General features: G+C 42.2%; 1 protein-coding gene across 2 annotated transcripts in view; it reads right to left on the reverse strand.

Moving 5' to 3' along the window:
• Window positions 1-1931: 1931 nt before the first annotated feature.
• LOC108664787 (transmembrane protein 131) overlaps window positions 1932-15119 on the reverse strand; it is a 48298-nt gene continuing 35110 nt past the window's right edge. For both annotated transcript variants that reach the window (XM_018151474.2, XM_018151472.2), the window contains exons 7-22: window positions 14601-14764; window positions 14024-14207; window positions 13711-13819; window positions 13095-13259; window positions 12305-12699; window positions 11956-12126; window positions 11422-11754; window positions 10824-11015; window positions 9962-10196; window positions 9470-9639; window positions 8783-8967; window positions 7940-8159; window positions 6891-7098; window positions 6472-6623; window positions 4847-6052; window positions 1932-4548 (exon numbers count right to left, since the gene is read on the reverse strand). In XM_018151474.2, the coding sequence (XP_018006963.1) occupies window positions 3229-4548; window positions 4847-6052; window positions 6472-6623; window positions 6891-7098; window positions 7940-8159; window positions 8783-8967; window positions 9470-9639; window positions 9962-10196; window positions 10824-11015; window positions 11422-11754; window positions 11956-12126; window positions 12305-12699; window positions 13095-13259; window positions 13711-13819; window positions 14024-14207; window positions 14601-14764 (5409 nt within the window). In that variant the 3' untranslated portion in view covers window positions 1932-3228. The remainder of the gene's footprint in view (window positions 4549-4846; window positions 6053-6471; window positions 6624-6890; window positions 7099-7939; window positions 8160-8782; window positions 8968-9469; window positions 9640-9961; window positions 10197-10823; window positions 11016-11421; window positions 11755-11955; window positions 12127-12304; window positions 12700-13094; window positions 13260-13710; window positions 13820-14023; window positions 14208-14600; window positions 14765-15119) is intronic.

Consider the following 15119-nt stretch of genomic DNA (forward strand, 5'->3'; position numbering starts at 1 on the left):
GATAAGCACCTGCTAAACTTGTCCTGCCTGAAACCCATTTAAAAAAATGGTAATCAAATTTCCTTGAAAAGTGTGGTTAACTGCACTTCTACTTTTTTTTTAACAAATTCGGTACCATTAGTGCGTCCGTTTAGCGAATAAATAACTAGATGTGAGAAGACCGACCACTATTTGTTTTGCTACAGGCTGCCATTAAAAAATGCTTAAGATCTGACAAAAGAAGCACCCCCGTAATGAATTAGGTTCTCGTAGAGTGAATTCTAACATTTCTGTAGATATTGCTGTTCATCTTCTAGTGATAGTAAATAATAGTTAATAAAAAAAGTGAAAAATATTAAAATTGAAATATTTTGCTGAAAAAATAGACAGTTAAAAGTTTCAAAATCTTTTACGTTAATAACGTCGGTAACGGGAGCGCAGCCGTGCACCACTAATTTTGTGCACCAATAAGCCCTGAATCGAACGCCTTGGCTCTCTCCAGACCTACACCAATCAGCCGTGCACCACTCGGCTTTGTCCTCTTCCGGCCTTGACCACCTTATGCCGTGCACCACCAGGCCGCGGATCGAATATGACTTCCAGGCATCGATAAATTACGTAATTTTACGTTCACCGCATCTGAGGTTAGGTTTCAGATAGCATAGTTCTGTTCCAAAATTTATCGTCCTTCGACAAGTGGCCGTTCGACCGAGGGCTGGTTCGACCCACGGCCTAGATACTGACGGCTTGAAGTGTTGAAGGCTACGTTCCGGAAGGCTGGAATCATGATGGTCCATTACATCCAGGGCAGTGGTGGTCTTCGGCAGGCGACCCGGTGGGTGGGTTGAAATCTGTCATTGCCAGCATTGAGGGACTAGAACTAGACGAAAGAAACGTACCTCCAGTTTCTCTGCTAACAATGAATAGAAACAATTATATTATTAAGCCCACGTGCCTTATTGTTGACTCATGACATCAGAAATCACTTGAGATAAACACTGTGTTGAGACATTCCCTACAAATCGGATTTATTCATCTCTTTCTTCCTAAGGTTTTAAATGAGCGCACTGAAGGTGAACCTTAAGCCGGAGTGCTGTCAGTCGATGCCAAGGCCTCACAGACAGCCGGTATTCTTTACTTGGCTTACAGAAATGTAGCGCGATTCGCAGCGCCTTGTTTGAAATATTTTCAGTCGGTTGCCATCGCTGAAAAATTATGCGCATCTACCGTCTCAGTCGTTTGTTAATGTATGTTCAATTGAGCAGTGTGTAGCAAATGTTAGGTTCGCATGTAATAACGTGAGCTATGTAGAGAACGTGGCGATGATGAACGGATACGAAAGTTAGTTAATGACAATTTCCCTATGATTAACCTTTTATAACCTGGGCTAAAATTATAACTAGACCATTCTTCTATGGGTTTTAGGGTCCCTAATTCCAGTACCTGTAAGCTGGATATAATCGTTATCCCATTCGGAAGAAATCATAAATAAAGCTTGATTTCGTCTACCGGCGTGTCATCAATCATAGCAATATTTAATTATTTTGCCCAATCGCCTGAGAAGTTATTCAGACACTGGTATGAAGTTTTCTAAGTATATTGGTTTCTCAAATCGATAAGGTTCATTTCAAACGATATCATCTAGATAAGAGTTTTTGTTTCCAATTCGTGATAAAATTTATTATTCACTTCGGTAAAATTCAGCACTCGCTGAAACTGATGAGTTTTACTAGACAGATTTGGAATTTAAGTTAGCGCGTACTCTAGGCAGATCACCTGCCGCTATGAAATTGCCAAACGCTAATGTTTACGCTGAGAATCACACAAAATTAGCCGAAAGTCCCAGTGATACTGAAACAATACATGACAACTCAACTTCAAGCGAGTCTGTTATAGAATGGATAAACTTTTCACTTTTACAGGGCAATGGGAAAGGATAAAATAAAATTCACTTAAATTCACGGATGCATTTTTTGACAAGAGTTGAATGCTAGTTTGACGGTAAGAACGCCATCTCTTCTTCGTGAACAACATCATCTTTTAAATCATGAAGTCGGAAAAGGTTTTCTTCACTGTTCGCTCGCTACTTGACACTACGACTAACGTGCAAGATCCGTTCCAAGTCAACAGAATAATTTCAAGCTTAAAAATAGGAGAAGGAACATGAGTATCGTGAAGTACGATGTCAAAGACACGAGTAAAACTCTGCAAGATCTTAAGATCTTTTACAGTTCTTATACCTGTTAATTATACGGTTAAGATTTATTCAACTTCTGATTCGTACAATTTTGTTCAAAAGTACGACCAATGACGCAAAGAATAGAAATGCGAAGCGCTGTAACAGGTAACTATTTCACAAGAGAAAACAACAAATATGACTTATCGAGTCCAAATGAATATGAAATTGAGCAAACGTACAAAACGCCAAATTAAAAGAAATCGAGACAAAATTAGAATTATGTTCCAGTCTAAGTACAAAAGCAAAGAAAATCAAGTGCAATTTGCACGTCATCCTACACTAAGAACATTGAATGTAAGAATTTATCTTTATACCTGAAACGTACAGGTAAAATCCAGTAAAACAAGACCTAAAATGAGCGAACTAGCATGAGATCTTTGTGATTACCACAATACGGAGGAAAATACTAAAATTTATTTAAACCATTACTATCGTTTAAAACGATACGACTTTAAAAAAAATTAAAACAAATCAAAACGTTCTTTGAACAGAATAAAGAAAATGGCCACAAAGCGTGAAGTCACAGAACAGTGTTTAAAAATAACCGATACAATTTTGTACCTAAGAGAATCAATAAGATGGCACGTATTTAACTAAGAAGCCTCCTGTCTTTAACAAATACCTAAATTCAAACTTCTACGTTTTCAAATCAATGCCTCTCAAATCCATTAGAAAGGAGACATCTAGAGTGGTTGCATCACAACGGATGATAGCAAATAAATGCCCAGCATGGGTAACCGTTTACTTATCAGGCAAATTCCAGAATTCACTGCACTTATTAGGTTATTAGTACGAAACGCGGCCTCAGAGGCGTGAATCTTGAATCGTGAATCTTAAATAAATCGCGCCACTGAGAATCTGCCTTAAATCGTGAATCACAGAACTTAAATAAACATGTGGTCTCCTATGGAAAACAATCACAAAATTACAAAAAAATGCGAATTTATGGCTAAACATCTACAATGACTAAAGAGTTGGACTGAAATAATCGCAAAAGTTACAAGTCAGAATTACACATCATTCTTCTGGTGAGGAGCTGCTGACCGCTGCTCAAGAAGTGGTGGCAGGTGTTGGGCCGTCCACACAGCAGGTGCGCACTGCAGAGGACCGAGGCTGTCATTGCTGCTCGGCCATCCCCCCACTGGATCGAAACCCAGGCCCTGTGATATTGCCGTGGTATTTGGTGTAGGCCACGGTGATGACAAGGAGCTTGTAGAAGCATTCCATGTATTGTTCGACCAAATGGAGCTCATGTTGCTCCATGGACCAGCTCCGTTGGCTGACAACGTCATTTGACTGCTATTGTAAAGAGAAGCTTCGGGACGATAGGCTTCGTTCGACCAGACGTTGGCTTTGTTTGTTCCTGGGTGCAAACCCTGACTAGGAGGCCAACTGTCTAAACCAGAGTTGAAATTTTGCGGTAAGTTATTGTTTATTACGTTTGGAGATATCACTTTTGGGTCCCATGAGTGTACTGATAACGACGAGGAACTGTACAGCTGCTGCAGTGGCGAGTGCTGAGGTATCTCCTGTGGAGCCAATAAAGACAGAGAACAGTGCTGATTGAAAGGAATAATTGGTGCACCCAATTTTTGGCCAATGGCACCCAAATTCCGTTGAGGAGCAACACGATTAATTTCTGGCAGAATTTTGCCCACGGGAGTCACCTTAGCTCTTTGCTTGTCTTGCGGAGCAACTTTTGTTGAATAAGAATCTTTGGCTGTTAACGGAGGGAGTTGGGCAACTGGAGGCCGAGTGGTGACTGCCGGAGTATCGTTGGTCGATTGATTTTTTTCGGGTTTTGTTGTAGTTACAGATGGAAAAGAGCTGCTTACAACGGTAGCGTCACTTTTGACTCGGATGGTCTTCCGCTTAGGGCGCCGCAGCAGAGCATCCGTCGACAACGAAGGAGGCTTCAGTGTCTTTGGACTATATGGCAGTTCCAGAGAATGATCATTAGCGATGTCACTGAGAGGAATACAAACACCCTTTCCTTTTTTCAGACTTTTACCCCGGATTTGTATGGCAAAATCTCCCCCAGAATCTTTTTGGTCGAATGAAGGAGAATCAGATCGGATTAGCGACTCGTTTGAATTCTGTGTTGTGGAATTTTTCTCATCCCGAGGTGACGGAGATACCGAACTGCTGCTGCTGCTGCCATTGCTACAGATGTTCGAACTTTTATTCACATTGCATCGAACACCGTTTGACTTCGCATGGTTGGAAGAGTTCGGAGGGCCATTTTTGCAGGAATTATTATTTTTCTTATTTCGTTTCATATTTAGAAGACTGGATTGATTACTTGAACTCTCCGATTTGCTAGAGGCGTCCTGCCAATGAATAACACCGATTAGTTAAATGCGAACAAAACTGTCGATTCCTTAAGATCGATTTTAAACTGTTGCCAAAATTGCCTGTATCATGCATACATAAGTGTACTCCACGAACGAAATAATGGCTACACTAGAATGCATTAATAATACGTTAAGTCATTAACAAATAACCAAACGAGCAACTGCAGTGAATATAAACCAAGAGAAAAGTTTTTGTTCGTTTGAAAACCTAAAACGAACCATAGAAAACATACGAACGAATTGGATAGTCTATTGAATGTTGAAGAAGTCTCACCTTATCGCTGATCGAAAGATCTCCCGAATGGGAGCTTTCATTAGAACAGGAAGAAGTTTCTTCCTCTTCTTGACGTAGTTTATGACTAGATTTGTAAGAATTAGGTACGAAATCTGACTCAGAAAACATAGACTGGCGTCGAACACGTCCAGTATTTGTCTTGTTTTTGATTTGGTAATCGATAGCAGACAGGTGATGGTGTTTGTCATACCGACTTTTGTGTTTCACATCGTTCAAATTAAGCACCTTGTTTCCAATTGTAGACTTGCATGTTCCTGAATTTTCTTCAGCAGTAGACTTGTTGGTGCCAACTTGGACAGGCTTTGAGCGGTCTCCACTGCTGGCTCGGCGACTAGATAAATTTGAGTGTTGCCTACGAGGCTTCGTGGGCTGAATAGCAGCCTCGGGACGAGCTATGAGAGCAGCGAATGCAGCACTGAGGCGGTCACGATAGTAGCCCAGGGTTCCACTAATGTTCAAGCCAAGTTCCCCGCGCTCTTTATGCCCAGAGTTCAACGGTTTCTTTCGCGATTCTTTTTCTTTAGATTCAAAAGTAGACAAAAAATTCATAAAATTCCAACCATCAGACTTTGTAGACTTACTTTTCCCGCTAACACCGGGAATGCTTTTGATTGATTCGGTAGATGGCTTTTTAGGAATATTATCTTGTAAGTTAGTATTGTATAGGACGTTATTGTTATTATTGTTCGCAGCGTTGTGTAAGGCTTTGTTATTATAGTGATTACGATGATTAAGGGAATCTTGAGACAGAGAGCCATTCGACACAAGAACCGGTATGGTTTTAGAGGAATCTTTGGTAGCGATGGAGCGCAAATCAAAGACATTCTCTCGATCGAGAGGAACTTGAAGGCTTGCAGCGTGACTGGCGCTGCTCTTGAGAAGCGTGTGAGCGTCAAGAGCTGCCATGAGCAGCGTGACGACCAGCATGATGATGAGCATAGTGAAGAAAATATAGAAGATGAGCGTCTCCCAATGAGGTCGGGGCACTGTAAGGCTGCACGGCTGCAGCAGCGAGGAGGGGACCGTGGCTTGCAGGGTGTACTCGAGCGCCTCTAGCCCGCTGTTGGCGTCTGTGATAAGCTGTAAACTTTGCTGCGCTTTGCTCAACGTAAAGTCAGGACTGAAGGCGATGTCGATCTTGCGCGAAGCATTCGGCTCCAGAGTGAACACTTCGCACTGTATCACCTGAGAACAACCAGCACTCGCATGAGATAAGGTCAGGAGAGAAGCTCAACTTAAGATCCCTGAGTCAAGCAAAAATTTTAAAGTATTTTTCAAGAATTGAAAGAAAATTTACCGGCTCATCGCTTGCATTGATGACTCTTAGCCCAATATTTAGTTTCTATGTTCTTTAATAAGTTCATTTTGAATAAATAATAGAATAAAGAAAATTTCCATGATGATCAAAAATGCTCCCAGCTACACTCGAGCTTCAGAAAAATTGAGTGCAGTGTAAATGTCTCATATTCAATGTACACAAAATTGAGAAATTTTCATACACCTGGATAACAACTGCAAAGACTTGCCTAGAATGATGCGTAGCACCAGAATACATCCAGCAGAGAGAAACCACGATATTTTCAGTTCAAAGTGGCAGCTCTCACCTTGAAGCCATAATTGTAGCAAGGTGCTCCGGCTATAAGGAAGCCTTTGATAGTGCACGCCAAATCGCCAGTGTTACGAGCGGTGAACGTGCGTTTCACGGTGAGCTTCGGGTCTCTGAGCGTTCTCGTACTTCCGCCTGGACGTTTCGTAGCTGAGATAACATAATAATAATAATAATAATATGATTACAGCGATACTGTGAGCTTAACTATCAAGCGCAGAATAGAGAGAGGTTATGAGAGAACAAAATCTTAGCTGTTGAATGCACAGGATGCTAACATCTTAGCTTAAAGACAATATGCAACACATTTCAATAGTAGTACAAAAAATATTGTATATATATAGTACTGGACAGACTCAAAGAGTACATATGAATAATGTTATGAGAAACAACAAATGAACATGATAAAAGCGTTACCCTGGCAGTCCTGTAGGTGCTTGGCAGCGAGGCTGAAGGTAAGCGGAGTGGCTGAGGCATCAGGTTTCCTGTTAGCAAATCTGACGGTGCCCTGACCGCCGCGGCCCGTCAATTTTACTATGTCCACGACGGTGAGATTATTGCGCACGATCACAGCGCTCTCGTGTTGTCCCACTTCTGATGGTCGGAACGCCACACGCACGGATATCTGAAGCAAATAAAGTCCATACAAGTAATTGAAGAGACATAATACCTGCAGTCTTAAAATTGTTTTTTTGTGGCAAGAGTCTCTTAGAGCCGTGCTATGTAGAACAGGCACTCACAGAAATGAGTGAGATTTTGTGCAAATAACGATGCACTTTTTCCACTCATGTGGGTCATTCTGACCCAGTTTGGCCCTGCAAAATGGCGTGCTACGTCCGCTCTCGGCTCGTACTGTGGGCAAGAAATTGAGTCGATAATCGGACAATATGACACGTGCACTTTTTCTCTGAGGGAGATAACTGGCACAAACTAAGTTTTGATGTCAGCACATATGCCAGAACTGCGTAGGTACCAATGACCGCACAACTCATGTTTGTCTCTTCAAGAATTTATAGATAAATTCCGGAACCATTCTTCTCACGCGCTCACATAATTTTGCTCTGACGTTTTGCTAAAATGTATCTTCAGTTTTCGTCACTTTTTTGAATGACTGACTCGTGAAGTCGATGAACATTAAATAGTATAATTATTAGTATAATAATTTAGAGAAAAGCCTTTAATTTTAAGGGTTCAAAATCATAAAGTGGTGTTCTCATAACAGATTTAGAGTAATACATATCATTAGAATAAATAATATTTTCCGGCATTGAAATTACGAGTTAAACGTCAACGGAAATTTCGACAAGATATTTTGAATAAAACACAAAAAAGTCGTAATGTAAATGTAGGATTTCGTAAATGTAGGATAATTTCGTTTCATTGAACCGAAATGACCAATAAATTCAGTTCATGAGGAAACAAGCAAGAAAATAACCGAAAATCAGTACACCTAACACCACCTTTACCTGCTGGCCAGGGCTAAGGCGCAGCACGATCGTCTCCCTGGCGCCCCGGGTGGACAGCTCAGCCTCGACCTTCCTGCGGTGCTGTAGCAGCTCAGCGACGCGACGAGCGTCGGGCTCCAAGCAGCCCCTAGAGCACTCCTCGCCGGGGCTGCTCGGCTCCACGTCCACGAAATGGAACACTTGCCCGCCAATGCCGTCACTTTCTTCACCCCAGTCCGTTCTGCAAGCAAACTCGTTACATGGAAAACATCCTCAAGGAATGATCATAAGGAATAAGAGCTCGTAATAAACATAAAAACATGCTATAGGAATGATCACGATGGAAAAGATTTCGTAATCATCATAAAAACATGTTCAAGGAATGATCATGATGGAAAAGCATCACAAAACAGCTCTTTCAAATTCGTCTCAATGAAAAAGAGCTCATGTACAAAATCACTCGACATAATCATGATGTGATTAAATAAAATAATTTCGATTAAATTAAATATAAGCCCAGACTTTTTAATCACAAAAGACAGGACTGTTTCAGGATCGCCCCTGCGAAAAATACTGGATTCTGAATTAAAAATTTGAATTCATTGCAATAATAGAGCAATGAGAAATATCAAAAATACGGACAAAAATGCAACATAATTCCACGATTCAACTTTTTTTTTTCGAAAATAACCTGAATCAAAAGTGATATGATTACTGTAATACTGAACGTTAACCTAAAAAATACTAAAGTTATTTAAATCTCAAATTTGTCTAGATCATCATCAATCCTTTCAACAGGTATACAAAAAAGTAATTAATTGATTAATTACGAATGCTATACATTGTGGAGAAGTCTTGACTCACTGGTGAGCAAGTGCACGAGCGAGCAGGTGCGGTGCCGGGTAGTGCTGCAACAACAACAGCTGCACGAATAGCACCGAGTCCGTAGGATTGCTCAGCGGCAGCAACGCCACTGAGCTGTTGTGCAGCTGTGTCAGCGGGAACTCCAGTGCCTCTGACTGCGCTACACGTGGCCATACCAACGACACCTGTGGACATGAGGCACAGTAGTAGTGATGGAGTAGTGTAGATGTGTAGTAGTGGTAGACTAGTCGAGTAGTAGTGGTAGAGCGGAGGATTAGTAGTGGTAGAGTGGAGGATTAGTAGTGGTAGATTAGTCTAGTAGTAGTGGTAGAGTGGATGATTAGTAGTGGTGGAGTAGTAGTCGTAAGGGGTAGTAGAAGTAGGTTTTCGAGCGCTTCAGAAGTGCCTCTTTATTTTCTTTGAGTCGGAGGAACAGTCTTCAGTTACGTCAGTTTTGTGACGCGTGAGGCATGATGCACCAGCAGCATATGCTCGAGCATGTGTTACATTGTAATGTATCTCAAAGATCTTGCTAAGCAATGAATTAGGCATTTATTTCGAAACATTTACTTTGAAACATATCAACTTATTCGTTTAGAAAGGTTTGTTAAGGTACGTATTTGCGATTAAGGAAGCAATATTTTCACATCCTCTAGGTGCGGTAAGAGCAAAGAGCCGTTCGCGCACCTGTACTGTGAAGGGGAAGGCGTGTAGGTGCGAGGTGTGCAGCACAAGGGACGAGTTGAAGACCGGCGTGGATATGTTGCGGTAGCGCCCCAGCAGCAGCTCGAGCAGCATCACGTCTGTGGCTGCAACGTGGCCAGACAGAGCGAGCGAGCTGCTCCACTGCTGCCCCACTATAAGAACGTTCAAATTATAGCTTTTCTTTATAATCAATAAACATACACCAATACAGTCTAACCAATACGGTCTAAGACGGGGAAAATTTTTTAGTTTAGTCTGAATGAGTACTTAAAATTATTTCAATTTCAAACTACTTCGAACTCATTCGTTTGATTAATTCCCGATTTTAAACATCAGTGTTTGATTGATTTATAATTTATTTCCACGAGTTATTTCCAAAGGGCTCATTGACGCATTCATAAAGAGAAATTTCTGGCAAAAACCAGCGCGGTGAATTCAGATGTAAAAAGACTCATAACCTCTTCAAAGTCTTACATTTATCAGCGAGAGTGAAGCCAGCGTAGCAGAAGTCGGAGCAGAATTGTCTGGGGTCGAACACAAGTCGCCCGATGGACGTGAGAGTGTTGGGGTGCAGGGTGAAGGGCTCGTCGTGAGGCGCGCCCTGATACTCGAAGTGGTGACCAGAAGGAAGCTGTGGCAGCACGTCATCCACCATCATGCTGTGGCCGAACGTCGACAGAACTTGCAGCTCAACCGAGGATACTTTGCCCTGGCAACATAATAGTAACTCATTAGTGTCGAGCATACAAAGAGTTGACAATTCAATTAAATATTAAATACGAAGATATTTTACCAATGAGTACCTACCTAGTTCCATTGTCTCTCTTTTAAATGATTGTACTAGAAGTATTACAGGTATTTCGTAAATTTATGCATCAAATATACCCTAAGTGCACATTGTGCTGATAACTAAGCATAGAAAAATAAAAAACTATATGCTTTAGATTGAATCTCAATTAAAAAGATTGAAGGCTTGAACGCACTTAACGATCCTGATATTGATTTTCATTTCAAACACTGGTCAATGATAATAAACATTGCCTCGTCAAAAAAATTAATTTCTAGTTCAAATTCCAGGTGTACAAATGAGTTTGCCAGTTTCTTGTAATTTTTTTATCAATTTATAGGAGTGAAGAAAATACTATACACATTCTTGGCAAGATTAGTTGCGGGCTACCGATCGTGTGTAAAAAGAATTATTACGTACATCTTCATATTGAAATCCTCTAGTGAGTTTCTTGTTATTTTTTTTAAACTAATGGGAGAAAAGAAAGCATGATGCACATTCATGACAAGTTCAGCAGCTGGCTGTATGTGTGTAGTGTTCCAGACTCACAGGGAAGGCATTATCAAAGAGCACAGGTGTGGGGATCATGGTGAGCTGGCCGATAGCAGTGCGCAGTCTGAAGGTAAGGGAGAGACTCTCGAAGGCGGTGTGCACCACAGCCGTGCCCCAGAAGATGCCTTCAGTGCTCGCAGTCACTACACTTACTTTAAAGACTGCAGCAGCCCCGGGTGCCAACCATACCTGCGATGCAATATTATGTTGATATCTATGGCTAACGGCTGAGTAATTAATTACTTTCCTGATACCAACTACAGTAAATGCGCTGTGCTTTTTCATTATTTGCAATATTACTTTGCAAACTATCATATCAAATTGAAGCATATAAATATAGCCTATCAATCAATTATAAAAGTTTCTCTTGTCTCAGTAAGGGAAGAAACTTTGATATGCGAGTTGCATTCAATCGCAGAAATGGGCGTAACAAACAACACACGATGATGGAAAAAAACTCATAACCACACATAAGACCAAAATGAAGTGAGTAAGGTGAATGACTCATCTATTAATGACACAGTATTGGGAAAGTTATCTTCTTTATTTTCAGCTTAAGTATAATACACTTAGAATTTATGCACGTAAGATGTACCGGTTCTGATGGCTGCTGGGTTATCATGTTCCAGTTTGAATCGGGATCAACGAACGCAAAGAGATGCACGTCAGCCCACGTTGCGTTGGCTTCCCAGGACATGACTCGCATTGTCACGGGGTTCTCATTGTGTACGTAGAAGTGCAGGTCGCGATGCTCCCCCATACCCACGGTGCCCAGGTCCACTGAGCTTACCAACGAAGAGTTACAAGCGTTTTCTTGAGAGGCTCCAGCTGCGCTCTCGGTCGATCGTTCTGACGATTGAAGCCCCAGCACAATGCCATCCAGAGGAAAGCTTTTGCCCACGTTATCAGAAACAGCTGACGTGAAGCTCTGTCAGAACATGGTTATTTTTAAATGCGATTATTTTATTCACAATAATAGTGATTCATTAGCTCATTTGACTACAACATACAGAAATTATCTATCCGTACACTAATGGAAGGAAGCTATACACATGAGCGGCGATTCAGAGAATAAAATGAAGCACTCAATCAGCGTTCGACGTGCGCACATAAGTGCAGCAATGCATACCTTGGTAAGACGGCCATTGTAAGCGGTTAGAGGAATGTTGACGGTGGTTATGTTTGTGTGAATGGTTACGTGGGAGCTCAGCCGTAGGTTAGAGTCCACACTGAGCAGCTGCACCGAAGCCACCACTCCCTGTGCTCCTTGTTGCAACACCACCTCACCCCACCACACCACCTGCAACAAACAACAACAACTTATGTCGATGCATTGAAAATGTCACTTTATGAAACGTGGTATGACAATATTTCAAGTAACTCATGGGTATGCCGTAATCACGAACTGAAAGAGACTAAAAATAAACAATAAATCAGATCGTTTACTGCAGTTAAGAAGGCATGGGTAATTAGCATACCTTGAAGTGTTTACGGTGGGACTGAGGGAGAGTGACGTTATAGACGACCACTGCGCATGAGAAGGTATTCGTGAGGGATAAGTTGCGAGGTTCCCCTGGCAAGAACGGGCCGTTATTTATGACAGATGGCGAGTCGCTGTGGTCGTCGCCGAGGTTATCATCAAGAAATTCCTCCTGCGGATCCTTTACTGGGACTTTGTTGGGATTGTAGAGCAGCGCTGCCTCGCCGTCCACGGACGAGTAGAGGGACACGCTAGACGAAGTCAAGGCTGACGACCATGATATTGACGAGGACAGAGAAGACGAAGTGATGGACGGAAGAGAAAAGAATGGATACATTGAAGAGTTTGAATCGTTCCTGTTAAAGGCATTTGAATCTGAAATGCTCGATGGATCTGTAAAGGAAAAAAGTTGTTTTTAATTGAAATGAGCAAGAAATTTCGGCCAGTGAGGCAGTGAACAGAATGAAACGAACTAACAAATTTTATTCAAAGGCTCGGAATCTCATGTTAAAAATTTGAACAAATTTAACATGAAAGGAATAGAAATCGAGGTGCTTTGCAATAAAATACGATATACTTTACGAAGTTACAAACTATCTACAGGAATATTAGCTGGTACAGATAATAAGAGAAAATTGTAAAAAAAATCGAGAGCTTAAGAAACATTCGAGTTTAAACTTTGGTAAATATAGAGAAAGAAGCTATGACACATGTGGTAGTAGGTATAAACTGCTACTCTCAGCTGTTACTTGACGTTTACAAAAGAGAGAACTAGAGGAGCATCTGACCGAGGTGGGGAGGCCCTGTGAAGAAGCTGGTGACGGCGGGGCTGTAGCGAAGGTGGCCGTGCAGGAGGTTCACGCTGAAGGGCACGCTCAGCTTATAAGCTGATACTTTGCTCTTGATGAGCAACTTGCCGGCCACCGCGCCGCCCCCTCGGCGAACTTTTGACGCTGCAAACATAACATTGCAATTCACAGAGGGAATGTTCACCGTGCCTGCGATCATGTTCCTTGAAACACAAGAGAAACTATGAGTGAATTTTACTGTTCTTCATGGCAACAAGGGGTGTAGAAAATAAGCCGATGATGACAAGTATGACGTTACGGTAGGCTGGAAGACCAGCGTTCAATCGAAAATAAATTTGATATTGCTTATGATAAGGCAATTCATCTTCCATTCCAGCAGGCAGTTATTTTTGCCGTATGCAAGATTTAACACTGCACACTCGAGAGAAATAAATTAGACTGTCCAAAAAGTGATGCACTTTCTACGGGTCATCCGGACCCACTTTAGCCAGGCAAATGGGCTTTTCAGTGATACGAGTAAAAAGTGTCAATTTTTAGACATAATAATCCCTTCATTTTTCCTAAGAGCAAATACATGGGTGATGAGTTTACTCACGATCAAAAGTGACGGTGGCGACCTGCGTGGGTTTGACGGAGCCCGGAGGGACCTTCATGGGCTTGAAGTCAATGGTGATGGCGTCGTTAACTGGCGTCGTGATCACGTTCTGGCAGCATAAACAACTTTGATCAAGTTTCTATCCGCTTATTATGATAGTTCATCCCACCACCATATAATGTAATCAAATATACGTTCATATCGCAATTAACTGAGTGAAAAACAATTAAGACTTTTATGCTTGTAACTCGGTAAACTAAAGTCTCAGAAGTTCACGATAATTCCAGGGCTGTGAGAGGTGTGCGAGTCTCACCTGGATGTGTATGTGTTTATGAGCAGAGTTGATGAGCATGAGGGGGAGTGAGGCGGGCGGGTGGTGGGGAGTAAGCAAGGGGAAGTGCAGACCGTCGTGGGGGCAGTAGAGGCCAGGCTCGCTGCTCACCTCCACCTCTACAGGCACCACAAGGTAGTCCCCGTCGATGCCTGTCGTCACCATCCTACGACACGTCGTATATATCAGATACATTTTAGCAGAGAAATATCAACAATGACAATTTAACCTACATAGGCAATTTACCCTACACAAATTATTAAGCATTCACATTCCGTTCAACATACAAATATAATTCAACAAACGCCGTTAATTCAACATACACATACATGCTATTCAACATACATAGACCAACATATGCAGGTTTTCTCGTCGTAACACACGCCCTACCAAGATGCACTACCATGAGCAGCACTGCATGACGTGCACCTGATGCAGGCGGTGTGGTTGGTCTACCAAGAGGCACTACCATGACAAGCACCTGATGCAGGCGGTGTGGTTGCTCTACCAAGAGGCACTACCATGACGTGCACCATGAGCAGCACTGCATGACGTGCACCTGATGTAGGCGGTGTGGTTGTTCTCGCGCCTGGCGACGAAGGTGGCACGGGCGAGGGCGCGGGTCTGGTAGGGCGGCACGCTCCAGCTGCTGGCGTCGCCCTCCGTCGCGCCCCCCAGCAGCTCGAGGTGCAGGTCGCCGCCGCTGCTGTACAGCTCCCGCACCTGCACCCAATACATTAGTTATTGCTCAAGCTATACCATTGAATGTAATGATGCACCAATACACTACAGATATTGCTAAGACTGTACTTTTGAATGATATGATCCCGCACCTGCACCAATACACTACAGATATTGCTGACTATCCTAGTGAATTAAATGCTATCGTATTACTGAAATGTAAACGCATCCCGAACCTCCGCCAAATATACAATGGTTATTGCTAAAAGGACCTCCAGTCCGTATTCCAAGATGTAAATCGAGCTCGAAAAACTTACAACATGACATTCAATTTCATAGTAAGAAGAAATTCGAACCCAGTTTGAGGAACAACACTTTTGCGTTGCACTTTTTGAAT

The sequence above is a fragment of the Hyalella azteca genome, unplaced genomic scaffold (genome assembly GCF_000764305.2).
Source record: "Hyalella azteca isolate HAZT.00-mixed unplaced genomic scaffold, Hazt_2.0.2 contig8859, whole genome shotgun sequence".
Classification (NCBI taxonomy): Eukaryota; Metazoa; Arthropoda; class Malacostraca; order Amphipoda; family Hyalellidae; genus Hyalella; species Hyalella azteca.